Source organism: Rhamphochromis sp. 'chilingali' (assembly GCF_963969265.1).
Source record: "Rhamphochromis sp. 'chilingali' genome assembly, chromosome: 17".
NCBI lineage: Eukaryota > Metazoa > Chordata > Actinopteri > Cichliformes > Cichlidae > Rhamphochromis > Rhamphochromis sp. 'chilingali'.
In genome coordinates, this window is record NC_137944.1 from 3,888,825 (window position 1) to 3,916,633 (window position 27,809).

Consider the following 27,809-nt stretch of genomic DNA (forward strand, 5'->3'; position numbering starts at 1 on the left):
AGCTGGGTGCATAGATGGATGCTACGTCCTCTAATGATACTGCCTGGGGGCAGTCTGGAACAATTAACCTCTGTGTGAAGAGGACCTCCCATTTCCATGAACACATTGAGTCTATTAGATAGATATGATTCAAACCACTGCAGCACAGTGCCTCTACAGCATGCTCTAATCGCTGTGATGAAATATTATGGTCAACAGCATCGAACACGACACTCTGGTCTAGCAGGACAAACACAGATGGGTCCACTGTCAGAGACCACAAGCAGAAAGACATTTGAAGCCAATCATCCAGATGGATAAATACTAAAAATTGACAAACACTGATTTAAAAGTGGATTTATGATCATGATGTTATCAAGCAGGTAGTAACAGTTCACAGTTTGACAAAGCTGACAAATATCACCGATGGGGCTGTATCCTGTATTACTCAACAAGAGTCAATTACACGTAATGCTCTAAAATACCCCAAAATTTAAAATGTGCAAGTCTGTGATTCACTGAAATCAATAAGATGTGAAAATAATATAAAGCGGATATCATGGAAACACTAACGACAATCACGACTTTATATGGTAAAGTGCAACTGACAAAGCTCTATGCTACTATGTATTTATAACACAGTACTGCTCAGTATTACAGTGTATCAGGACCGCTGCTGTTTGACAGCAGAGTAGCCCTCAGAGGTCCTTAGGGACATTTATTGTCTTTTGCATTTTTAATTTTAAACCATTTTCACTGTGTTGAGTGGAATATAGCCAAATTTGTCAAAGAATTTTCTTTTTAATTATATTTTATAATTGTGGTGTAAATTCATTGAATTAGCCTAAAATGGCTAAGCTACAGAAATGCATCCACCTTAGTCCCTTTGGACAAAAATGTCCACATTGAAACCCATTATAAACGCTATTTTTCACGCCAGAAAAATTACGGTCAAATCGATCGTCAGGTTTCCAGCTTAGGTTTCGTTTTGGACTACAGGCCTTAGAGTTGTAATTTTTTTATTTGTCCACCGGGTGGCGCCCTTGCTTCACATTTGACCTCTGCTGGAAAACAGCGGGCTGCTTGGACAGACCTGCCGGAAATGAAGCCTCATCTCCGGCGTGCAGCAGCGGCTTCGCCCGCTGATCGGGCGGGACCATTTTTTGGTCCCTAGGACCATGAGAGGGTGCATTTTTTTTTTTTTAGTCAACAGGAAATGACGTATTTGTTGTCACGTGGTATCGGGCGTGTGTGCTGGAAAAAGGGGTCCCCGGTGATCGTGCCCCGGTAATCGTCGCGACTTACCCCGGCAAGATGCACTTATTTCGGCCTAGAGGAGGAGCATTTGCCGCCTGGAGACCATTTTCTGGTCCTGAAAAAAAAAATAAAAGGCGATCGAAATGAATGTTGGTGCCAATCTTTAGTCCATCTAAAGGCCTAATTATAATAACAATTGAATATTACCTCAAATGTTTTTTTTGGAAAATATTCAAGTTTTATGTTTTTTGGGGCAAAAAAAGCAGTGCGCTCATGTGACGAAACCGGGATATAAAGGGTTAAAATCCGCGAAATGTAATTACAACTTGACATGAATATTTCAAGGAGAAGTAGTTTTAAAAGACTGACCAATTTAAAGTGAAAAAAAAATTAATATTTAATATTTTTATTGCACATTTTGGGGAATGGACATAGGCTTAAAGGTGGATGCATTTTTTTTTTTAATGTGCTCCTGCAAAAAAAATAATGGCCGGTCAAAATGAATTTTGGTGCCAATCTTTGGACCATCTAAAGGCCTAATTATAATAACAATCAAATATTACTTCAAATGTTTTTTTTGGAAAATATTTAGTTTTTTGGGCTAAAAAAAACAGGGCGCTCGTGTAATACAACTGGGATTTAAAGGGTTAAAACAACGAAAATATAATTAAAACTTTATATGAATATTTCAGGGAGAAGTAGTTTTAAAAGACTGACCAATTTAAAGTGGAAAAAAATATTAATACATAAGATTTTTATTGCACTTTTTGGGGAATGGACATTTATGTCCATTAGGGACCAAGGTGGATGTCTTTTTTAAGGATCTCCAAGGGGTAGTTTAAGAAGATCATTTTTTAGCATAGATTAGTGCTCACCTATGTTTTTTTCACCATCACTGTTTACTATAACAATAAATACACTTTATCTCATAAAATATTTTTGTCCTTAACAACACTAGAACACTTTTCCTCCTAATATTAAGCACGCTGGCTTATAATTCGGACATTTTTTTACACTGTCAGATTACACGTTCACTCTCATTGTGCATCTGTGTCACAGATTAATGAAACTTTATTCTCTGAACATTCTGACTCTGTTCTTTCCTAGCAGTGACACCACCACTAACTAATATACAGTAATATACTAATAATATCTCAAACTTTGGTATGACTGCCCACTGATTAGAAACTGCATACCATATCCTGACATTAAGCTAGATCCTGTAGATCTGTTTGCTTCTGCACTGATGTCAGGTCCTTCTGTCAGGTCCTTCTCAGAGGTGTTGGAGGTGGGGTGTTTTAGCAAGAGTCTGCAGACTTTCCCATTCTAACCAAACTACAGCGGCGTGCGTCTCCATGACACAGAAGAGAGGAGGAAGTGAAGTCAGCAGCTGTCTTCCTTGCTTATGCCACATTACATGTATCAGGGTCTCACGCTGCAGGGTAGGTTTCATCGCCCCATCCTGCTCCTCTGTGGCACAAGCTGTTTGACTGGCACTAGGAGTCTTCTACAGAGAAAGCTCGATGTGTGTTGGGGAATCTCTGGCCGGTAAAGTCTGGATTGTCTCTCACTCGTTGTGTGATGTCACACTTTACCTGGCAGGAGGATACAGACAGAAACAGAAGCTCGCACACAAACCTAACTCAGAACAGTGAAGTACAAGATCTGTATTCCAGGGCTGCTGGTACTGCCACGGAGTTCGTATCTCTTTTGGAACTTACCCATTTATAAAAAACAATACTGGTAGATAAAGTTGGGTTCTCTCACTCTTTCCTTTGAATGGGGTAATGGACCTCCTCACTCTTCTGAAGGTCATTTACAGAAAACCACTAAAAGTGGGAGCCTGGGTTTTCTGTTTTTTATTTTGATGTTTTTTATTTGGCTGTTAATAAAGCTAAAGCTAATACATCCTGATGATGACGTTGTTTCCTCATACATCTGCCGGTGACAACTTCATTTTTAGAAACTCTCTGAAGACCCTAAATTAAATGCAAAATACTCTCTGAGAAACATTTCTGTTCATTTCACAATAACAACCTACCATCTTTTCAAGCCAAGATCATTTTGTATGGGAATGTCCTTGAAAAGTCAAACTTTGTATGATCTCTTATTGGCGCAACAAACTTCTAAACATTTAGTATCCAAGTTTTCACTACACTAGTTACAGCAAATTATCTTAGTAAAGCCAGTCCAATGAACTGAGATGAGCTTTGGGAGGAGGGCCTGGCCATTTACCCTATTCATTTCCAAACAGTATAGTACAGCCATTCATCTGCACTGTTATTTGGCGTTGATGAAACCGGATCACTCCTGTCCCATGGAAGACCAGCTCTGACAGAATGGAAATCGGCATCACCTCCCTGTTTTAAAAGGTGGCTTAGTGAGATGCTGCTAAACTTGAATGGATTTTGGTGTAGTAAAGGGAGATGTCCCCACCTTTCAAGAGGCTTGGAAACCTTTCTTGAATTGCTGGATGGGACCTTAACCTTTGTTTAATATTTAACCTTTGTTTAATATTTGCTTGTTTGTACAGGGCTTACTTTAGTGTAGTGTATGATACACTGCAAAACAGGATATGTCAACAATCAATACTCAATTTTGGATGAATAACAATAAACAGGAGTAATTAAGTAATCAAGGGATCTCACATCATACTACATCATTTGCAGCAGCTGATTACCTGTTTGGCGTAAGCGTCCTGTATCTCTGGGCTCTCCAGCTCTACCTGCAGGCTGTTTGGGGAAGAGACAGGCAGGACTCCCACAGCACGAGCAGCTCGACTAACTGCGTCCGACAGGGACAGGTGCGGTCCTTCACACTGGCTCGTCTAAGGGTAGAAACACTAACGTCATCCTTCTCTGCCCAACAGCCTTTTTCATTATCAAAAAACCTGCAGTTCTACCTTCATATGCAGGTGAGAGAATGCAGTCTTTTTGTTAGAGCTAAGGCTGACAACAGTGAGGAAGGGATCTGTGACACAATCAGACTTTTCTGTTCAGTGGGTTTGGAACAGCAGTTCTCACCTTCCTTCTCTTAGCAGGCATCCCATGCAGGTACGCATCAGACAGCGGGGGCTGGGCTTTGATCTTCCTCTGGGACAGCATGTCACGTCTGATGATAGGAACCCATTCCTGACCAATGTATTATTGCACAACTGTAAGTGATGGTCACTTTGCTCATGTATGTAGCTAAAAATCTGTGTAAAAGAAAATCACAGATTTGTAGAGGGCTTTGCCCTCCAACAACGTTTCCCTGGATGTCAGAATACACACAACTGCTTATCTACATTTCCTAACAATAACAAGCTGCCACAGATGCCTTCATGAAGACCATGCTGGAGAAAACAAATGCTAAGGCAAATAAATTCTGTAACTATGGTGACTGTCACTCATTTTTTAAACAGTGTGGTTTCATTAAAATAAATTAGCTTACCATCCATGTTTAAACTTCAGGGGACTGAGAATGGATCGCTTTTTCCTGCTCTGATTCTTACTATTAGACAAAGCTTCAGTGCAACGTACAATAGAGAATAGTTCAGGATATTAAACATTAAACAGCACTGGCATTACTGGCAGCTGCCCAACTACACAAGATACCCAGAAAATAAGGTTTTGGGGGGGGGGGGGGGGGGGGGGGGTGTTAATCTGTGGGCTACTCAGAGACAATAGTCATGAGCCTTTCAAAGAAGTCCAGAGAAGGGGACCACAATTTATAAAATTTCTTTTTTTTTTATCCACAAACTGTCTACTTTTTTCTAAATCCATACAGGACATTATATCTTTTACCAACTGCCGCGCGAGGGGGGAGAAGATTCTTTCTATTTGTTCTGGGCCGCACCAAAAACAGCACAGAGCAGATCTAGTTTAATTTGATGCCGCAGGACTTCACACATAGTTTGGAAAACAGAGTTCCAGTGAAGGACAGGACCAGTACACATGAAGTAATGCACCAGGAGCACCCCTACACCTTCTACAGGTCAATATACCAACTTAGCCCTGGACCAGTGTGTGCTTATTGTGCACTTGGCCAAGGACAGAATCCCACAGTTTATGTGTGATATGAAAGTTAAGATTTGTTCCATTTAGATTGGATAGCAGCTACTGAAGAACATTGAACATTTGAAATTCAATTTTACAGAACTGATATTGCGCTCCTAGAGGCTGGTTTGACCATTAAAGAATTGTCTACAGGACTGTCTGGAGGTTTTGGGAGAATTGTGCTGTCATAGTGTCAGACCTGTAAAAACTGAGCAGTGGCAATGCCAAAGCAAATGACAAGCAAATTGTCCATTTACATATAAGTTTGCAAAAGAGTTTAGACCAGGGGTCGGCAACCTTTCTGATGACGAGTGCCATCTAAAATTTCCTCAGAGGTCAGTGTGCCATATTAGCAATAAATTGAATAACGCTCTATATGAACAGTTACACACTATATAGAGCCACTTTATAGGATTATATTTGTTCGTAGATGTTGGCAGCTGTCAGCGAATAGTTCTCAGCTATTTTGAAACAAAAAAAGACTTTTTATCCATAACAGCAAATGAACTGAACAACAGAAAATACAAATGCTATTTATGGTCTCCTCACAACAATGATAAGAAAAATAAACTGGGCCAATATGGCATGTTTGTTAATACAGAGTCACACATGTTAATGTGATCTCTGGTCTCCCACTCAGAGACACAGGTCTCCCAGTGTCCAGCATTCAGAGGCTACCTGAGAGAAAATCTGCTCACACAGATATGTAGAGCCAAAAACTGTCAATAAGGCCTCTGCAATGTTCTGAAGACAGTTAAACTTGTCAGGTAGTGACGTCCAGCAGGTGAACATGCAGCTCCATGAACACGCACAGCTGTGGATTCCAGCTGCGTTCGTAGTTCTGCAAACTTTGACCCCCACAGACTCGAGCTTTTCATTTCAATCAGCTGCATTTCGATGTTGCATTAACTGGCATTAACTCAGCCATTTAATGTGAGACAAATCCAGCTGCTCATTAAAGCTTCTGGTTTGATCAGAAAAGAAAACATTGGTCCAAACACCTGAAAGTCCCGAGAACGCACTGTGTCTTGAGTCTACGGGTGTATCCGAGTATTTCCGCGGTGCTGATGCTGCGCTGAGCGGACGGATCCTGAAGCTTTTGAAGTGTCGGAATGTGAAAATTTCAACATTGCTTGGAAAAAAAAACGCCAGCTAGCAGCGTCCCTCTGACCGGGAGGTAAAGTGATTTTTAGCAAATTGCAAGTTGAATCTGGTAGTTGGGTTTTTAGCTAAGATACCGTCATTAAGAAGAGGCACAACTAATGTGTCTATGCGAGCTGATCTGCGATGTGCACCGCTGGCCCGGCCATTTATTTTTTTATGCACCTTCTCAAATTAATTCACTGTGTGTCGTGCCCAGGGCTGGACTGGGACAAAAAAAACAGCCCAGGCATTTTGACTAGAGACCGGCCCCCCAGGTATTAAAGCCATAAAGCCTTTGAATGAAAACAAACACAGAGGTGTCAAGGTGATGTACACTGTCTTAGATTAGATTGGATTAAATGAAATTTTATTAATCCCTCGGGTGGGTTCCTCCGGGAAATTCGGTAAATAAATACATTTAAAAAACTTGTTGGTATATTTATGATTTCTATACATTTTACATCAGAAAAAAACTGGTTGTAAGATTCAGATAATTATTTATTTTAAAAACTAGAAATTTTAAATGAGAATAAGAAAGTACGTCTTTGTGCCCCCTCTCCCTGTTAATGCCCTACCTGCCCCCTGGCAACACTTTGCTAGACCCGCCCCTGCACTGTTACCAGCTGTCAGCTACATAGAAAAGGATCCTGGTGTTATTTGCCAAGATGGTAGTGTCGCCAAGACAGCATACACCTGATATTTGCAGCCCAATAGTAGTATTGGAAATCAGGAAGTGCTAAGCCTCCCACCAGCCTGCGTCTTTGAAGAAGAGCTTTCCTCAATTCTGAATGTTTACCATTCGAAATGAATGAAGTGATTAAGGAATCCAGAGATTTAAAAAAGGATTTGGGAATCATGATGGGAAGGCATTGAAATACATATAGAAATTTTGGAATAGCATCATCTTTACAGAGTTAATCCTGCCCATTAAGGACAAAGATAAGTCTTATAAGTCTTATTAGATAAGACTGTGGTCCCATTTCTGAGGTTTGTTAATGACCTGTGCAGGAATAGCATAAGCATAAACTGTAAAAAAACAAAAACAGAACAAAACCTCATCCTTACAGGTGGAACAGCTGCTGCCCATGGCTCCATTTCAGGAGCCACTTCGTCGTGTCCTGCTCGGGGCCCAGAGGAGCACTGAGATGAACCATCCACAGATAAACCAGGTGCAGGTGCTTCTCCCTCTCCAGTGGAAACCACCTCTGCTGTAGTGGCTGCAGCTGGAGACGAACTGTCCTCCATCTGACCGAGAGGTGAAGTGAGCACTAGGACTGCAACGATTCGTCGACATAATCGATGACGTCAACTACAAAAATGTGTGAACGCGGAATTTTATTTTCGACGCGTCATATACTGATACCTCGTAAATGTGATTTGGTAACTGCAATACACTCCAGGAAGCTATGGGGCAGTATCGCCTATATCGTCTGCCAAGACTGTGCTCAATACTAACGAAGAAGAACTCAGCGCGAACGGCAACATGGAAACTGAGATTTGAAAGCATTAACGAGAAAACAAACAAAGTTAAGTGCAGACTGTGGACAGCTTCCATCCACGACAGCACTACTGCAGCGCATGAGCATTGAAAACGCGGCACCCTGGAGCTGTGACGTCGACTCTGTTTAGAAAGTTCAGTTAGTGCATCGCGCTGACACCGTGTTTAAGTTCATGTTTGCACTGTTTCTGTGAGCTTACCTGTGGGAAACTTCTTAGGATGACGCTTGCTAGGCAAACACCATTTCAGTTTTGTTAGCTAATGAGTGAAAATGCCAATCAAAAAGGAGTAGCTACACGGTCTCCTGTTTTTTGATTATGATTAGTAACAGTCTTTGCCCATGAAAACTCAGGTGTATGGATGAGTTTGTCCTGTTAAGAGGCTCATGCACCTCTGAATGGCTGAAGACAGACAGAGAGCATCTTTAGCGAGGTTACCAGCAGCTGGGAACATCATCTCAAAGATGAGCGCAAGGCTCACTCCAGAGCACGTCCCACTGCAATCATCTGTAAATGTTGGAAACTTGTTATTCTGGACTGAAAAAAAAAGGAATATTTTTGACTTCATTTGAAGCTTTATTTGAACTTGTGGACAGAAGCCATTTTAGTTTCGTTTGCACATCATGTTTTTGTTTACATACTACTCTCCCTTTATTTTGTATCACTTATATTTAATTCATTTATTTTTTTTTATATTTTTTAATTTGGTTTTTATTCTGATGGTCCTGCTGAGTAATGTTAAAAATACATTTGATTATTTTCACATTCACATGTTTCCAGGGTCATTATTATAATTTGTTGCGTGACGAGACAACAGGGTGATATTCACAGGTGAGCAGACTTGAGCAGGTGAGGTATTGAAGCCTAGAATAGGAGGTTTGCCCACAGGAAGCAGCAATAAGAGTTACTGAGTTAAATGCTGACTAATTGGCTAATCGAATAAAAATTGGCAGATTAGTCGACCACCAAAATAATCTGTAGTTGCAGCCGTAGTGAGCACATGAGCCTTTCATGTCATTCCATTGGACTGAAGTACATTTGTAAGATACAAACTGCACTGCATATGGCTAGAGTGCCTAGCCCCAACAGAGAGAAAGCATAACGGCTGATTTAAACACTAATAAAAAATATTATACTAATTCAGATTAAAATACAAGATCATTTTTCAGTTACTTATACAGACTCTAATTTTGACAGTTTCACAAGTACAAAATGTCACGTACTCCACCTGAATCTTTGTTATATTTTATGACTGAACTCATATAATGTCCAGCTAACTGAAATAAAAAGAAGTGTGCCCATCTTGGTGTAGTGGAAGTAATGGCAATTTGACAGTAATGGGAACCCTTTCATTTTCTGTAATTTTTATTACAGAAAAAAACATCTAAAATTATAAATAGGGTGATATTCTACATTTCTATTCTTGTCATGTGCAAAGTCAAACCAAGCCTAAAACTAATGACCAGTTTGTGTATCAGAGCCTGATTTTTTCTTTCTACTGTCATTAGTTGCTGCTGTTACAGTTACACCATCTTTAGAATGCAAATCAATAACCATACGGTTATCTTAGAGACCTACATCCTCAGGAGAAAGAGATGGGCTTACAGGCTGATGGGTACATACTGACTGAAGTCAGAACGTGCTGAAAGAGCAAGATACATCAAACGGATCCACTAAGAAGCAGTCAGACTCGCTGAAGTTAGAAAAGAACAAAAATAAGTAAAAACTCACCTCCACACTTGCACGCTCTGATGGCTGCTCCACCTCAGTCTCCGTCCTCTGGTTCAACTCCTCCTGAAATAACATTTCAGGAAATGTAACTAAATCTGACTCTAATGACTCAAATGACAGATTTGAACGTAGTTAAGTCTGCTGTTGGAACAGGGTCGTATTGTAGACACAGTCAAATTGGAATACATTCAAATTTATGTTTGATCATGACCCTTACTTTTTCAGCTATGTTGGGACCTGACTGTGTCTGTATTACTTGCGTTGGCAAAACATATCTACATAGATAATGTGGTTTTAGCAGCAGCCTGATTAGGGACAAAAAATCTGTTCTACACTGTTTCTGTTAATTACCTGTAAATGGATAACGTAGTGTTGGATTTGGTCCTCGGTAACTGGGTTATGCTCCAGAATGATGTGCAGCCTCATAGACATCATGTTGGTCAGCCAGTTGACCAGACTGGGATTGACGTCTGCAGACATCCTCCTCTGCACAAACACAGAAATACACAGTAATAGGCAGCTGCCAATCTGTGCCATCAGCAAAGCACATGATGATGCGTTACTGAAGATGTATACAAACAATGTGTTGGTTGATAACAGCAGTCAGAGATCTGTGTTCTCCTCCCAGGCAATACAGGTTTAGAGCCAGACACTCAAACAGGCTGTGAGTACACAGCAACAGCAGGCGGGGGCCAAACATGTGATCTGCGATGTGAAAAAAACAAAAAACCCAAATATAAAACCATCAGTGCAGGATTCTGGCTACACAAAATACTAAGATAAGAAAATACTGTCGTGAACCGATGCCCCTCTTTGGAGGTGATATATTTGAGCAACTAGATCAAACATCAAAGGTTGAAATAAAACTGAAGTTATTCCATAATCCACAACAAATTGACCCCCAGCTTTAAGCCATTAACACACTCAATGCCACATATAGCATGCCTGAAAAGGGTTTTAGCTCAAACCTTCCATGTTCCATGTAAGCAGTTCTTAATGCCCTCTTTTCCCAACCGTTTCCTTCTTGCAATCAAAGTGAACTTACCGTGGCAGCGAAGGATATGTGTGGCCATTTGCGTGAACTGCTGTCTGAAGAAAGACAGGTTGGTCTGAATTATGTCCACTCCCTCGCGCACTGTCACTGTGGCCTAGATGCAATACACAGCGCTCACGTATGTGCACATGTCACAGGAAATTAAGAGTCCATGTTACTATGTTTGTGTGTGAAAGACATTGTCCTTACAAAGCTCTCAGCTATGTAATCCTCAAGTCCATTGATGAGGTCCTCAGCTGCTGCCTGGAGGGAGAATAATGTTACATTTTTCCATTCGATTTTAATTTTATGGTATTACCTTTGTTAATGTGGAATTTGTATTAAAACATTTTGAAAACTACTTTCTTGCTTATTACTAGCCACTGCTATTTTTTATAATATATTTTACATAGATTGAGCACAGTGGATCTTTCATGAGTGATAATTAGGGTTGCAACTAAAGATTCTTTCAGTTACACTGATTAAAATACAAGCTGTGTGAAATGCACATGAGATCATGATTTAAGTTTTCCCTGTATAGGAGAGGAACAGCAGCACTGTCCCAATAAGGACGGCACTGATGCCATTACATTAACTCTACATAGTACTCACAGCTATGTTGGCATCAGTGGGTTCTTGCTCCTGGAGATAGTGTTCAGTGAAGAAGTCTGTGAGCTGAGGCCGGATGCGTCTCAGAGGCTGGGCGTTCCCATAAAGCAACAGCACCATATCCACCATAGAGAAACTCTGACACACCAGGGAGAGCAGGTCCCCAAAGAACCCTACCATGAGATAACAACCATGGTGATTAGTGTGAACTGCAAGAACTTGTTAGGCACAATATCTTCATTCAAGGACTCACCCACGGCATCCCCAGAGCCAGGAGCAAACAGGTTATTGGTCTGGGACAGCCTCTGGATGAACTGGGCAATGCTTTCTCCATTGCCCTGCTGTGCCCCAAAAGAGCTCATCATGGTGGACAGCACTCCCTGCATAATGCCAGAGAATAAATCTGGGCTCAGAGAGTCTCCGGCTGGGCTGCTGCCGGTCTGAGAGGGAGCAGGACCAATGGACTGATGAAGAAGTGAGGCCCTGGGGCCAGGGGCAGGTGGCTGTGCGGAAACAACACCTGTTGCTCATTGACTGGTACAAACAGTCTTTATATTAAGGTTCAGAAATGTTTAATTCAGGTTTTCTGTCATTTTATCTGAACTCACTGGTGCCAAGTCTGACATGCTCTGGAAGAAGCCAGGAACCCCTGGTAATGTCACAGTGATGGATGGAGCCAATCCAGAGGCAGGACCACCCAACCCTGCTGCTCCCAGTAGAGATCCCAAGAGCTGAGCCATGTTTCCCTCTGGGCTGGTCTCTGCTGGCTGACCGACTGAGGTAGTACTTGTGGTGCGGGTGGATGTCTGTCCAGATGTATTAGCTGAGGGAAAGGGGGGAGAAGCAGTGCTGGAAACAAACATGGAAGAGGCAGACAGGGAGGACTGAGAGTTCGCTGAAGGATCACCTAGAGAGTTAAAAAAACATGAAAAAAGAATATTACATTTTTGAGGCCAATACTGATAAAAGTCAATATTAATATTATGTTTATTGCTCTCCTAACTAGTCTTCATACCATTTGTTGTAGAGACACCGTTTATATGCCCTTTATATGTCCTCCTACTTTTTTTTTTACTGGTTTTGAAGACGCCATGCTGCTAGTCAGTCAGCTATACGCTAAGGTAACCTAGTGAATCTCTAAAGTCACAGTGAATGAATACTGTGGAAATAACTAGCAGGTGAATTGAGTAAGAGTGTGCTTTGGATAAAGCATGTGATGATTACACTTTTAATATAAGACATTATCCATAAGCTTTTAATTTAACTGGCTACACAGATGAGCTACACAAAAACACCACTCTGCATTGTAACAGGAACAGGAAGTGACATAATGACACTGACCTGGCTGCTCCAGCATCAGAAGCTGTCCAACCAGACCACTGATCATCTGGGTGAGAGAGGAGGGACCCAGTGCCGTGCCCTGTTTACAAAAAGGCGAAGTGTGCAGAGCCATACCAGTGAATATACGTTTACTGCACAACAGTTATTCTACATAATTCAGTGCGTTGTAAGATGTATCGGAAGGTTGTAAAATTAGCTGACAGTCGATAATCAAATCATTTGTGTGTCACTTTTTAAGTAGATTATGTTTGTGATGTTCAACCTGTATCTCCTCACACTCTGTGGTGGGTTACCTGTCCTGGCTGCTGGCCACCTGTAGCCCTCAGGTTGATGGTATTTCCCACAGGCTGGGTGATGTGGGTGGACAAGGATGGCCTGGTGATGACTACCCTACCCTGTACAGGGGTGTTGGGGAGCAGCGGTGAAGCAGCTGTCTGTGCACTGGGTGTTGAGTCAGAGCCAGAAATCATGTGCACTGGGTGGGCTGCTGAGGGTGCAGCAGCCATGGCAGTGGGTTGGTGAGAAAACTGGTGCACAATTGCCTGCATGAACTCAGGAGGTAATTCTGTGAAGTGGGCAGGTGTTGTGCCTGAGAACAGGGAGAGGACTAAACTTAATTGAGTGAGTGCACTTGAAGTCCACATGGCCCAAGGTGTTAAAAGGGGGGGGGGGGGGGGGGCATCTATACTAGAGATGGCACGATACCACTTTTTTTATGTCCGATACCGATATCATAAATTTGGATATCTGCCGATACCGATATGAATCCGATATAGTGTGTGTTTTAATCAATAAAAGTGTTTTTTAATACCTTGCTGCTTTTTGTATAAGTTCATACTCAAGTTACAAAAAAACCCCCACTAAAGCTATTCTGTTATACCTGTATGCAAAACATACACTGCACCCAAAATATTTCATAGTTCAGCGAAACTGATCAATCTAACAAACTTAAACCTGCTCCATCCTCCTTATTCTGGTATTTTAAAGAGTAAGCAGCCTAACTAATAGGGCTCTAAAACTCCCAGCAAAAAAAAAAAAAAAAAAAAAAAAATAGGGAACCACCCCTCACGCTCCACCTCATGATGCTTAATCGACATAATCAACTTTAATTTGATGCAGTGTGAAAAAAAATGCACAGAAATAAATTATTTTTCAAGAAATATTAAATAGATTCAACATCTTTCTTCAACAGAACTGCAGACTGCACAGATGGAAGAAGTACTATAGCTTACTAGGGTATATTAGACTTAACAGTTACTATATACAGTAATGGACTTCTATACATTTTACATCATATTAAAACTTTGGGTGTAAGAGTCAGATAATTATTTATTAAAAGCTAGACATTTTAAATGAGAATAAGAAAGAAAAGTATGTCTTTGTGCCCCCTTTTCACTGTTCATGCCCTATCGGCCCCCCTGGCTAAACTTTGCTAGATGCGCCCCTGCACAGTTACCAGCCGTCAGCTGCGTAGAAAAAGATCCTGGAGTAGAAAGTAATATTAAATAAATTCTAACGACAGTTTAAGCTTAAACGTGCTGCTGTTGTTCAGCAGCTGGTTTCATCTTTCTGGCGCGAAGTGGGCCAAAAACAAACAAGAGAGACTCGCGACAGAAAAGCCGATCAGCTGATCATTGATCAGTTTCACGATTGAAGTAGCAGCAAGAGAGGGAGGGAGAGAGAAGAGGCAGTCGCTCCATATATGGTTGTTAAGCTTAACGCAGGAATGCTTCACAAACATTCAGAGATGGACTTACACACTTGCTTTACTTCTCTCTTGGATAACTTTGTCGGAGATGAAATGCCGGTTTGGTAGCGAGGCTCCAAATACTCAACCAGACCGCCAACAGGTCTCGCACGCCACAGCCGCTCTATGACGTGATGCACACTGCTCCGACGTGCTACGGTTATGAGCCGAGTTACGCCATGTCGCAAGTTTTGTGAGGTGCTGTTTTGATATTTAATGGATCGGATTAAATTTTTTTATTTCTCTCCGATATCTGATCCAGTCATTTAGGTCAGTATCGGAGCGATACCGATACGTAATATCGGATCGGTCCATCTCTAATCTATACTGCACTGTTTAAGCAACAACTCACTCAATGAAATCAACATTCATTTGCCAAGAAAATAATTGTTGATGTTTCACTCACCAGGTTGTTGAGAAGCTGCGGCATTTGGTTGTCCTGGTATCTGAGACCCTGCAGCCGATTCACCTATTCAACAACATCACAACTCTTTCAGCTTCACAGCAGGGGAACTGATACACTCATCAAAAATAACCACAGAGTACGCAGTAGCTGTTTCAAATGTAATGTGCACACACTCATTTCAGCTAATGAAAGCAGCCATTAGAAGATCAATAGATCAACCCTGTAGTGAGACATGACAGATTTCTAAATGATCCACAATAATAAAATTGTGACCCATCTGAAAATAACGTTTGCAGATTACTGTAATTGTTTGATTTAATTAGATAAGACCTATTTATCCAAATAAACAAATGAATACAGTAAACAACCACAGAAAGAGTTCAACCTCTGTTTTAGAGCAGTGTCGTGTATAAAATACTGGCATCAGACGAGTCGCAGAACTTCATGTGTACAGTCAGTTCTATGAAGGAACTGGAGCACACGTACCATCAATGTTCATCTGCATCATGACTACAGGCTCCATCGTCTGATGTGTGATCCGGATCACCCTAGGTCCTCCTCGATTGGTCCCATTTGCCTGAAGAGGCAGAGTCTGGCCTGTAGCCTGCTGATCTGATTGGTCAGTGCCCTGAAAGGTTTGTTGCTGTCCATCAGTTGCTTGTCTACCATTAGACGTCATGGTTACTGTTGTCCCTAAATGCATCTGGAGGGAAAATTTATTTCATGGTCGGTGACAAAGGTAGGGTAAGAATTTACAAGTGACACTGCCTGAGGCCCTCTGATATATTCCTTCTCCTTCGTAAACAAATGTTGACATTTGCATTTTCAGGTCCAAACACTGCTTAATCGCGCAAATCTGCACACTATTAGTTTACATTGCAATAATCTAATGCATTAAAGTTACTAATCAATCAATGATTTTGTTGCTTCCTGTGCTGTGCAAGTAATAGGTAATTTTTTATGAGTAATGAAACCAACCACTGAGAGGTACCAGATAACACAGCGCTGACACTAAGGAAATATAAGCAAAGTTGCACCTCCCTCATATTATCCTGAAAAATAATGTAACACTTTCATTATATCATGTCCAAATATTATGTCTACCCTTTAGGTTTAAAAAGGAGTCCCTAGTATTAACACGTAGACGTTACTTAAAATCTATTTTTTAAGGACACTATTTCACTGTTTCTACACTTTATATAAGAACTCAACCTCAAAAATCAGACAGTGCATGGTGACAGTAACCCTCATTCTAAAGTTCTGGATATTATTATATAATAATATATATACACATACATTTCTTGTAGTTGCTCACCAGGATTGCACAAATCTCAGGAGGGGTTTTAGCCCACTCATCTATACAGGAGCTCTCTAAATTGTTTATATTTCTATAGGACGGAGGTCTGGAGACTGGACAGGCACTCCATGATCTTAATATATAACTTTTGTGTTTTTTCTGGATTGGTTGATATTTATACTTACAATGAAACTGCCATAATAATATTTGTATATAATTTTGTAAAGGTCTTTAAAGAACTAAAAATAATAGACCTTTAAACATTAATGCCTGCTTTTTCTTGTGTATGCAGGGATGTGGGGTGAATGTGCCTGAGACTATGTTACACATTTTATTTTGGTTTCTTCGTTTAACTGCTGTAACGTTTTGCTTTTTAAGCTGCCGAGGGACTGCATATGCAAATTAGCTCTAAGCAAACTCTTATAAAATGCTTATATTGTACATGGTCCCTTTTCAATCCTAATCAATTAAATTAAATGAAATGTGCCTTAATTGTATGCACCTACTGAAAATCTAATTCCACTGTACACCTTTACAATGGCAGATAAAGATATTATACTCGGTACAATTCAAACACCATCCATTGCTTGCATGTTATAATTGTTCCACTTGTAAAGTTACGGTTATTACACTATATCCTAACACAATAGTTCTTCACAGTAGCCAAAATATCAGTGTGGTGTGAACCTACTGGCAGACTAGCCTGAAGCAGAACTGGGTGGTTGTAGTGAGCCAAGGGGCCAACCGCATACAGGTGACGTGGAGGAGAGGTTCCCAGGTTACAGCGTAGGTCACCAAGGACAACCAGTGTGATCCCTAAGAGACGAAGAGCATCTCCAACCAGGTTAAGAATGCGCTGATCTTCCTCTCTTTCCCGGGTCTGTGAAAAGAGTTATAAAATTATGATTAATGCTTAAACTAAAAAGCACTGACATGACAGTATCTACTTATCTGCAGAGAAACTCTTGGTTTCCCTTATTGAAGTCACTTCCATCAGTGCATTTCTTAGCAAGAGCTCCTGTCACAAAGTTTTGAGATGTATTCTTCCTAAGTACACTAGAGTGAATATTTTGCTATGGCCACTACACGTTCATCTTACATTGTTGTTGTAGTCTGCTGAGGTGGCAGCTCCGAGGATTGAGTGGGTTCTCTCTATGAAGGGACGTAATCGCTCCTCCACCCTCCTGACCTCAGAGAGAACCTCCACAAACTCAGCGGGACTAGGGTGGCTGAGGACAAACAATGGGAAAGAAGAGTCAGCACTACAATAAACACTGGCATTTTTGACATGTGTTATAGGTCAGTTTGGATCCATTGAAATCTGTTGTGTTTTTAGAAAGTGATTTGGGGGAAAAACAACATTTGCACAGCATAAAGAAGCTAGGACATACAAAATGATATATAACATGATGATCTTTGAGAGTCTGCACTAAGGCGCACCGGATTATAAGGCGAAACAAAACAGTCAGATAAGTCAAACTTTACTCAACTCATTCTTCTTCCTTCCTCCACTTCCGTACCATCGATTCATTAATGTTGAATTCTCTCGTAGATGCTCTATGTATGTTGTTACAGTATATTAATGACTAACCTCAGTTGTTCTCCTGACTGAAGTTTGGTCCGTTTACAGCACCCTGCCATGCAATTGCATTTGTCTCTAACCATCAGGAACGCTCACGTTAACTTTTATAAGTGGAAAAGTGTTAGTGTTCGTCCTCCAGCTTCACTGTTTATGTTATGCTAACATAGCTGTGTCGCTAGCAATCACGTAGCACATCATTATATACCAGCTAGCCCAACTTCAGTAACCCTACAAACGTCACTGCTGTTTAGTTTCCTGTCTTCATTTATGTTGGAAGTGATAGCAGAGCTGTACGTTTGAATTTTCTCAGAAATCTCTCAGTCAAACATGCTATATCATGCTTAGGTAACTAGCGAAACTAGCGAGCTAACTTCCTGCTAACTTCTAACTCTGTTAAATCTAATAAATTCTGTTTTCATGGATGCCTGGATGTTAAACATCATAGTTACACCTGGTAAAGCAGCAACGCTGATCATTTTATTAAAGATGAAAGAATTTAGACCGTTTTTAACTCTCAGTGATGCTGCAGTGTTCGTTTGAGTTTAGGACCCAGATTACTCCGCGACGCTCCTGACTACGACAGCCGTAAAGCTCCAACAATCCATCGAGCGGTGCGGCTTCGTAGCTCACCAAAGTCGTACTAAAACATTTTTTGACAGATTTTTGAGCGCTGTGTACCACATAAACTCAGTTAGAGGTCAGTAACCACAGCCACTGTCGATTTTTGAGAAGATTAAAGGATTTTTAGTGTGCCTTATAGTGCGGAAAATACGATAATTTTATGTCACTACTTGGTATATTCAGGATTGACGGTGGCTTGAATGACTGCCTTGGAGTTGACCTCCAGCGTTGAGGTCCTGCCCACTGAGTTCTCAATGAAGAATATTTATGTCTGGCGTATCAATGAGCAGCTGGTGCTTTAGCCCTTCTAATGCCTTTTAGAGATGTGCTCACGTACTGACTTATGCGCCTACTCAGCTGATGATGATGCCTGTGGAGAGCCAGGTAACTAGTTGCTAATTTGAGACTGTTGTATGGCTGTGATAAAGTCCTTATAGTAGTGATCACAGAGGATGAACGATTCTGTGAGAAAACACTGGAGTACTCAATCTGTCTAGGAAGTTACAAGTAGCAGCAGTAGCTAGAAACTGTTTAGCACATGACACAGCAAACTGTATAAACCGTATGATCAGATACCAGTTATTCATTTTGACTCACTTGGGCCCAGTGATAGCTGGTCTCTCAGTTTGGGTTGAAGCTGATGCTGCTGGGGGTGAGCTGGTAAGCACTACTTGTGGCGCTTCAGGCCTTCTTATAGATGAGGACAATGGTGTTGGGGACAAAGAAGACGGAAGCATCCCTGCTTCTGAATGGGCGCTGCTGGCACTGGGCACTCCCTACAACACAAAACATGTCACTGTTCCCACAAGCATTTCAGTAGTTTTTTGTTTAAAGATGTATTCAGGCAATCCTACGAAAACTTTCAGCATCTAAATTTGCATATTGTCTACTCAACAGAACAAGTTAGTGAAAAGTGACTGCACGCACATCCTGGTACTGAACCTGGGCTATTACTATAGTACTGTCGCTGAAGAGAGAAGTTGTAGTATTTTTGATTCAAAAGAATCCTTGGAGAGTACGGCCAAGTCAATGCCATATTTTGTCAGCTTTCTTTTGTCCATATACAATCTGCCCACTGAATTTCATTAAGTTTATTCTTTGTTTAATCTCGTTTACAGACACAGTTGCCTCATCTCTCAGTTTACAGGTCGACAGGTTTTGAAACATGTTCTGAAGAGTGAAGCCAATGAAGGGCCTTAAACCTGCATTCTATTCAATGGCCAGCAGGGTCCAACTTGTCTGCAAAAAGACTTCCAGTTGTATATGAGTGCATAGGAACAAAACACTGGCTCCCTTGTTTTGTCACCTCAGTAAACACATTAATGATGACTTCATATTTTCAGTCACTAGCTTCAGGACAGACAGAATTAAACTTAAAGTTAATTTTGTTACTCTCAGTTTATATTCGATTCAGAAAAGAACTTAAATGGGTTGCTTATTGGCTAATGATTTGTCAGAGGTCAAATACAGTGTTCAGTCATTAGGTCTGGTTTCATACCAGCAAGATAGTGATGGCTGCAATCCTTAAACCAGTGAGTAATAGGTGCTTACTAACATGCTTGGTAAGACCTATGATTACTTTAGTACTGAAAAGTTTTTCCTTCCTCATTTTTGTATTATATTATCCATTTTCAGACTAGAAATAAAAAAAGAACTCTAAACAGAAGCCATAACACACAATTGATTCTCTGACTCCTCTGATAACAGTGTTACAGTATACTTCCTGTTTGCATCACCCAAAGTATGCTGAGAGCTGTTGTGGCAAAAATCTATTCATAAAAAACAAAGGGACAGAACAGTACCAAAACTAATTTATGACACTAAGAAATACTGTGAGAGTGCAAATAAAAACCCACAGTACATATGAAAACAGTCCATGTACCTCCAAACTGTGGATTAGAGAGTGAGCGTCTCTAAGCAGGTTCTCAGCGAGCTGCAGCCTCACCCTGGGTTCACTCTCAACTGACCGGTCCAAGTTGATTTGCACATCCATTGAGCCATTGCTCTAAAGATGCACAAACATATATTAGATTTACAGGACGAGTGAGGTAGAAGGGGTTTCCAAAAAAAAGAATAAAGAAATGATTGGTGAATAATGACACTTTACCCCCGAACCAGTGCTGACCCTGGCTTCACCATCTCCAGTCAGCATCTGCTGAACTGACATCTGCAAAACAAAACAAAAAACCACAAAAAGCTCCTTACATGGATTTTTGTTAAATTTAGGCCGTAGGTACATCATAACCGCAAATCCCTCTGAAACCCTGCAATGTAACCTGTGTCGTAATCTGAAGTGTATTTCTTTAGAAATGTAACTGTACACAATAGTACACGTATTAAAGTATTTAACACATAATGCACCATGCACCATGCACAAGCACGAATACTGGCAACAGCACCTTGGTAGGGTCTACACATATTTACCACAAGAGTGTAAGTAAGCCTTTACCGTTCCCCTCAGAAGAAAATGAACAGGGTTCTTTGTCTGCACGCAGGCCTTGACCCCACCTGTATCTGCTGTGAGTCCATCATGTTGACAGGTAGGTTGAAGCTCCCCAGCATCACATAGCTGTTGCCATTGCGGTCATGTGGGGCACCCTGGGAGGAGGCATGGCTGCTGCTACTGCTTCCACCCTCTGCCCCATCAGTAGAAACACCTGCACCCCCAAAGGACAATACAGTGGCCTGAGGCGGGGCACGCTCCACCAGATGGATCACCTTACCATCTACATCTAAAGGAAAACAAAGCGATGGACATCATTAGATGCTCCAAAATATTTATGGGTTACTGTTTGGCAATTTTTGTTGAAAAAGATAATAAGTGTATGAGTGGGGGAAAAACAAACAAACAAACAAAAACCCACACAAATCAGACAACAGTAGCCAAAAAATTTAAATAAGGATTTACTTTTAGATTGAGTGCTTGAGCAAATGCAAAAACTGAGCGAGAGGGGCTGTTATTGTGTGTGTATATGGATCATATCAAACACTGAAATACATTTCTTGCAAGCAGCAGTGAATTTTGTTCGCTCAAAATGCAACACTTGTACTTGCATTGTGCGCTCAGAATAATGGCACAAAAATAACGCCATAATCAGACACGTGTTCAAAGATCATCCTAACTGTGCATGTTTGGATACACAGGTCACATGGTGTCATTTGCTCACTGTATTCAGTCAGCGTTCTGTCATCCTGTAGCACTCTGCCCTGGTAGATAAGTCTCTGCTTGTCAACCGGGATCTCCACCGAGGACGCTATGTGCTCCTTGAACTGCTTCACTGTCAACTGGAGAAAATACAAACACACAAGATATAAGCACCCACCAATCAGTTACCAGTAAGGGTGAGGATGTCTAACTAGATCAGCATTTTAAACAGAGACTATTACCTCGCCTCTGACTTTGTAAATCCTGCTCTGTGAGTCCAGAGTCTTCACTGTGACTTCAATCATTCCGCTGGACTCAGTCATACTTAATGTTCTAAATAGAGCGTTGGCCAGTTTATGTGCTCTTCTGTATTTGTAATTCTCGCGACTGTGGGGAATGGAGGACGACTCAAGCTTGAGGAAACACGCTGCATCTACGGCATGAGATTAGTCAAAATAACAGATATGGTGAAAGCAACTTGCAACAGACAACCCATTCCCTGTTGTTGTTAATTTAGTTAGCTAGCTAACGTTAAGTAACCCCTATTACCGAGAAGGTAACAGTGCTAACTAGCTTTTCCCCTGGAAGCGACGTTGCACGAGTTCGGTTGAAAAACGTCAGTCAGCTAATCGACACAAAAACGTGGGGCTTGGCTTTGGTTTGTTTTTGGAATGGCTGTCTACAATATTAGCCAATGCAGGCTGAGCCGTTAGCTAAATAAACCCCCAAACGTCGTAATGGAAGCATGGTCACATGACCTCGATGACGTAAGATGTTGACGCGACTGCGTCTGAGCGCTTTTACAGGCAGAGGTACAATATAAACATACTGACTGAGAAGTGGCCGGTGTTCCAGCTTAAGTGGTTAGCTTCGTTTATGATTCCACCCTCCGTATTATATGTGTTGCATCCGCAGATTTGCCATTTTCATGGTCGTCTCTGTCTGTGAGGAGTGCGGTCTGACGAGATAAAGACCTCGGCAAAAAGGTCTCTATCTCCAGCTCGTGAAAGTGCAGACATGTGTCAATGTTATGTTCGGACAACAATGAAATTATTTTAATAAAATCAAATCAAAAAGCTTTGTTTTTTTAAACACTCGGTTTCACTGTCATAACTTCACTGCAGCCTGACAGCCCGACAAACGCACAGACCGGTTGTACCACATACTTCATCTTGCGATAGACCGCTATTGGTAGACCGTCGGGCGAATGCTTAGGGACCCCAAAGAGCAATTAACTTTTCAGATATTTTTAATTATTTGTTTTTCTTCTTCTTTTTTGCATGCGTGAATGATGATTTATATATTATCAAAGGTATAAAGGTGTACAGAAACACAGTATTATGTAAACAAAGTACTGTTGTTGTAGTGATTTGTACTATAGGCTCTAAGCTCGTGTCTCCAGCGGTGCAGTCTACAATGTTAAGAAAACCCCTGTCTGAATATCATTTTCATACAACTGGTTTAATGTAGTTTATAATAACAAAGTAGCTAGCTAGTTACTAGATTTTTCTCATTTAACTGGTAGGTCACCTTACAATTCAAGGTCCTTTTTTCTTGTTTGTGTAAAACTGAGCTTTAACTTTGATCCCGGTGGTTCTCACTAGTCTGGGTCACATTTTCAAAAATATGTTTCGGCACTGAAATCAACTTCTGAGAGAAAACGTTTTATACACTCAAAAAAATGAAACGTTGACTTTAATTAAAATTATTTTGTCAACAGGTTCCACGAAATTGAATTATGTTAGTTTAAAGCAAAAATCTTTAGTTCATCTAATTTAAAAAAACTACTTAAGATTAACAAGACATATTTAAGACTAACTAAATCAAGTTATGTTGTATGAACATAGATGATATATTTTCAGGTTAGATAGTTTAGATTAGTTACTTCAACACATTTCTTATTTGTGGCAGTAAAATGTTAAATTTAAGTTAGATTAATTCAAATATTATATTTTCAGCCACCTTGTGCTTTATTAATTAGTTTTACATAAATCTATTTTGTCAACAGGTTCCACACAAATGAATTAAGTACATCCAACTTATTTTTTAAAATTTATTTTATTGCCAACACATTCAGTGAGCATTTGTGTAAACCCAGTCCAAAATAAAACAACAGCTCATTAGGGTTAGTAATTAACAGTATGTAGACAAATGCAACATCAAGACTTTAAATTAAATGTCTGTATCTACCAGAAATAGAAGAGAAAAAAAACGCATTGAAGATCACATAACACATTGATAAGATGACACTTGAGTTATGCACATGTGATGCTAGTAAGGTCTGTGAGTGTTTTTTTCTTTTAGTGTCTAAAATGGATAGCAAAGTTGCTATTTGCAATGATTGCTTAGGGTCAGTCCAGTAACACAATGCCAATGAAGTGCTTTCCTTTAACAATGCAAAGTGAAGTGTCCACCTCAACAGCCACAATTTTAAAAAAAAAATGTAACAACAACAACAACAACAACAACAATAATAATAATAAATAGTCCACTGATATTAGCAATCAAAGAAAATTACATCACCATCCCAAATAAAACTTTAACAAAACATGCCAACATTATGGTCTAACAATAAAACAGCTTGTCAGCGTTCAGTTTTTTTGCAACAGCACAGCAGTAACCATTTAACACTTGCCACTGTCAACATTTATTTTACCAGTGTTTGGGCAAAAAACTTCAGATGTAAACATTTTAACATGGAAACAATTGTTCGTCTTTAAAAGTCCACAAAATATACATTCATCCTGCATTCCCAACTTGGATGATCTGATATCCTCGTGTTGGTGTTGTTCCCAGACCATCATGAAAATGTTGTTCCAGGTTCAACATTGCAAGTGACCAATCACATTGTTGTGACGTTATTCTATTCCAAGCCATTCGTGCATTTATGAAATTCCAGTGTTGCAAGGACAATATCAATTCTGCTTACTGTTTATTAAAGGGTTACGGTTAGGGTTAGGGTCAGTTGATCGGCGGACAGAGGCGGTTTCACGCAGCTTAAGTACAGTTTTTTGTTTTACGCCGGTTTTTCCCGAAGTCGCAAAAGTATGACGTCACAACATTCTGATTGGTCACTTGCAATGTTGATCCTGGAACAACATTTAGTATGATGATCTGGGAACAACACCAACACGAGGATATCAGATCAACCTCCTAACTTACCCTTATTTTTAGTATGTATTGCAATTACCTTTACAATGCACACAATGTAACACAAACTGAATATGAATATATTTCCACCTCATAACAATATGCCTTGAACGCTAATATACACACCACCCTTCAACATTTCTGGTGCAGTATCATCTCTCAATTAAATCCTTTAAATCTCAATGCTTTTGATTGTCTCTTAGCTTTCAGTCTTGAGGTTAACTGAGATTCAGTGCATATATCCCACCCATTAAGAGTGCACATGCAGAGGCCAGGTCTTCCAGGTCATGCAGGACACACTAGATGGTTATACCCACATCGGCTGGAGGAGTGCTGGCATCAGCTCTTTCGATGGTAAAGATAGCAAGGGTAATTTGTTCCAGCTCCCTCTGAACAGCTGTAGCTTAGACACAAAAACATAGAAAAATGGCATCCAGTTTTAAAAAAAGAAAGAAAAAGGGCCAAAGCTACCCTTTAATGACGTAAACACAATATTAGGAACATGCACCCCAGTGCGCCACTATTTTAGACTACAGATTCAACGATAAATATAAATAGTTTGGGTATACAAGAAGATTTCCCAAAACATTTAAACAGGTTCCATGCAAATTACAACAACAACAACATTACAACATGCAACAACATTAGTTATTCAAAATTTGGTTTAATACAGATAAAAAACTAAACTAAAATTACCAACCAATTATTCTTTGAAGAGGATGCTTGGGTCTTCATTCAGGTAAAAAGGTAGTGCCCTGAGGACACACTCCCTCCCCTTTTCAATGGTTTCCTTCTGTAGAGAGTGGCAGAGATACAGGAAGAGAAAACAGATATACTTTAGGATGACAGAAACTCACATTATACGCAAAATGAATGACATATCCACTGCACAGATAGACATGTACACAAGACCAACTAATCATCACATGGACATGAATAGTTAACCTGTTGGGCAGGGTTTCCACCACATTATATATGTCCATAATGGAGGTAAAGACAAACTAATACATCATCTTTTTTGCATTCAAAACATAACATAAAAACATTCACTTCTGGTTTAACCTAAATCAAGGGATCAGATTTTACATATGTTTAGGTAATTTAAATTTTCCAACGTTTTGAGTACCAAACTTTGTCTTGCTTAATATAAATGTAAGTGCACTGTGCAGCTACCATACACTAGCTGTTTAAATTTGAAAATGATCTTATTAGCCATAATATTTTGCTACCAACAGAATAACGCACCTGTGTGGCTGGGGCCAAAGTTTGTCTAATTTTCTTCCCTGCAACGCCTCCTTTTTTCTTGAAGACTTTTATGAGCTGGTCAGTGTATTGGTCAAGTTGTGTAAAAAGCCTTGGAACATGTGCAGCAGTAGTAATCCTCACATATTCTGCTTCCACCTGAAAATATGTCAACAAACACAACATACTGTACTGTAAATATACATACTATATGTACACATATACAAACTAAAACTAATGTAGTAAGACCTCATTAAAGCTATAATTTTAACACAAACATTTACACAAAATGCTAATGGAGCCATTACAGCTTTTATTGTTATTTATCAAGTTCCAAAAAATATTGATCACAGCTGATCTGAAAAGAATTTCATGCCTCAGGCCCTTGAACTGCAACCATGGTTCAGATGTGGAGAAGAAATAACAGGGGCATGGGATGGGTCACAAAAGAAAACTTAACTTATAAAACAGTTTTGTTTTTAAAAGTATAACAGTTCACATACCACATACAAGCTCAGCAATACCACATACACCACATCAGTATAGGAGGGAGCAGGTAAAGGCAGGATCTGAGATTTATAAAGAAAAAAAAAATTAATTCCTTAATTTCAAGAAGCAAATTATTGTTTGAATTACAACTAAATAAAATACTACTCAGAAGAAAAGCAAGAGATTGACACTGCCATGTGCTAACTTTCTATAGAAGCAATTATCACCAGGTCTGTCGACCTCCATTGTCTGTCCACTCATATGTCTTGAATAATTTTATTAAAAAAATTAAGTGTGTACTTTCACAAACTGTAATTTATAACTACATTGATATGTATAACTCCGCTAGGAAACATGCTGTATTTACAGACCATTTTTACATAATACAGATTACTGATAGAGCAGAACAATGGTGTCACAGTGGCTTTCGCCCTTGACTTTTTGGATTTTAAATGTCACTTTATGCTATCCTTGCTATCCTATTCGATATTTCCGACTCTCGGATTACAGAAAAGGAATCCCAAGAAAGCAAATGGAAAAATAACCCCTTGAAAGAATAACCCCATGAACCCCTGTAGCTAATCCCTTAATAAAACAAAAAACAATAAAAATGTTTCTTACACAGTCCACAAAATAAGCATGTCCAGGACCCAGTAAAACTAATGTAAAACAAGCACACGCAAACGATATAACATGTCTTGTAAGACAAACGCAAAATATAACCATGCTGGACATATAGATACTACACAACATAGTCAAAGAAAAAAGTGGTCTTACCTCTCAAAGAAACAGCAGCTTGGCGCCAAAACAGCCTTTTTCAGTTAAATTTGAAGTCTTGTGCATGAGCAGGCACAAGCCGTGAAACCTTCTTGTTCTGCGCGGTTTCATTACAACTGTTTTTGCATTACTGCCACCTTGTGGATATACAAGGTATATCGATCCTAATTGACTTAACTTAAATGTTATGCGATCAAGTAACACATTAGTATTATGTACGTTGAATAATAGACACAATTACGTAGACTTGATTAGAAAAACATATGTTAACTTAACAAAAACATATATTTTAAGTAAAATGAAAATAAATAATTAATATACACTGAACAATCCACCTCATTCATTTTTTTGAGTGTACCTGAATTCAAAGGTCATGGCGTTTGATAGAAAATGTGTATGGTTAATATTTATTTGCATGAATTAATTAGTTATACACTTTTCGGTGTTGTATTTGATTCTAAACTATGTTGTTGGGGGAGGGGGTGGGTGGGGTTTGTTTTTACTTGTTTCAAGTATTTTTTTTTATTTTTCTTTGTTGATTTTTAAAAAAAATACTGTCTGTCTTTGATGAGTTTTGTTTATTTTCCATATGGAGAACATATTAATTCGGCGCTGTTTATTTAAGTTAAATAATTTTAATTGTAGTTACAGTTTTTGCATTACTTTGTTGTTACACTTCAAAAAGTTTATTTAAAACCAAAAATAATGAAGCAGTTGATGTGTTTA

General features: G+C 39.8%; 1 protein-coding gene and 1 long non-coding RNA gene across 9 annotated transcripts; both read right to left on the reverse strand.

Moving 5' to 3' along the window:
* Positions 1 to 324: 324 nt before the first annotated feature.
* bag6l (BCL2 associated athanogene 6, like) lies at positions 325 to 22,163 on the reverse strand. Of its 7 annotated transcripts, XR_013969428.1 has the most exons (25): positions 21,668 to 22,163; positions 21,448 to 21,565; positions 20,789 to 21,012; positions 20,388 to 20,447; positions 20,163 to 20,285; positions 18,878 to 19,056; positions 17,177 to 17,306; positions 16,769 to 16,957; positions 15,267 to 15,483; positions 14,781 to 14,843; positions 12,921 to 13,216; positions 12,628 to 12,706; positions 11,895 to 12,193; positions 11,540 to 11,789; positions 11,290 to 11,459; positions 10,888 to 10,941; positions 10,690 to 10,792; positions 10,225 to 10,349; positions 9,996 to 10,130; positions 9,645 to 9,707; positions 7,482 to 7,661; positions 4,260 to 4,367; positions 3,917 to 4,063; positions 2,433 to 2,831; positions 325 to 1,351 (listed from the first exon to the last, which is right to left on the reverse strand). XR_013969428.1 is itself a non-coding variant. In XM_080863558.1 (24 exons), exons 1-24 carry the CDS (start codon positions 21,746 to 21,748, stop codon positions 2,733 to 2,735), a joined length of 3,417 nt encoding a protein of 1,138 aa, XP_080719684.1. In that variant the 5' UTR covers positions 21,749 to 22,163; the 3' UTR covers positions 325 to 2,732. The 7 variants fall into 7 exon arrangements, 6 of the variants coding, with proteins under 6 accessions (XP_080719684.1, XP_080719683.1, XP_080719685.1 ...); XM_080863558.1 differs by having other exon boundaries at positions 325 to 2,831; positions 15,267 to 15,408; XM_080863557.1 differs by having other exon boundaries at positions 325 to 2,831.
* Positions 22,164 to 24,060: 1,897 nt separating this feature from the next.
* Positions 24,061 to 27,404, reverse strand: LOC308385059. 2 transcript variants are annotated; one of them, XR_013969452.1, is made up of 5 exons: positions 27,084 to 27,404; positions 26,321 to 26,386; positions 25,821 to 25,976; positions 25,276 to 25,368; positions 24,061 to 24,978 (listed from the first exon to the last, which is right to left on the reverse strand). It is a non-coding gene; the product is annotated as an uncharacterized lncRNA (long non-coding RNA). The 2 variants fall into 2 exon arrangements; XR_013969453.1 differs by lacking the exon at positions 27,084 to 27,404 and adding an exon at positions 26,928 to 27,074.
* Between the last annotated feature and the right edge of the window lie 405 nt (positions 27,405 to 27,809).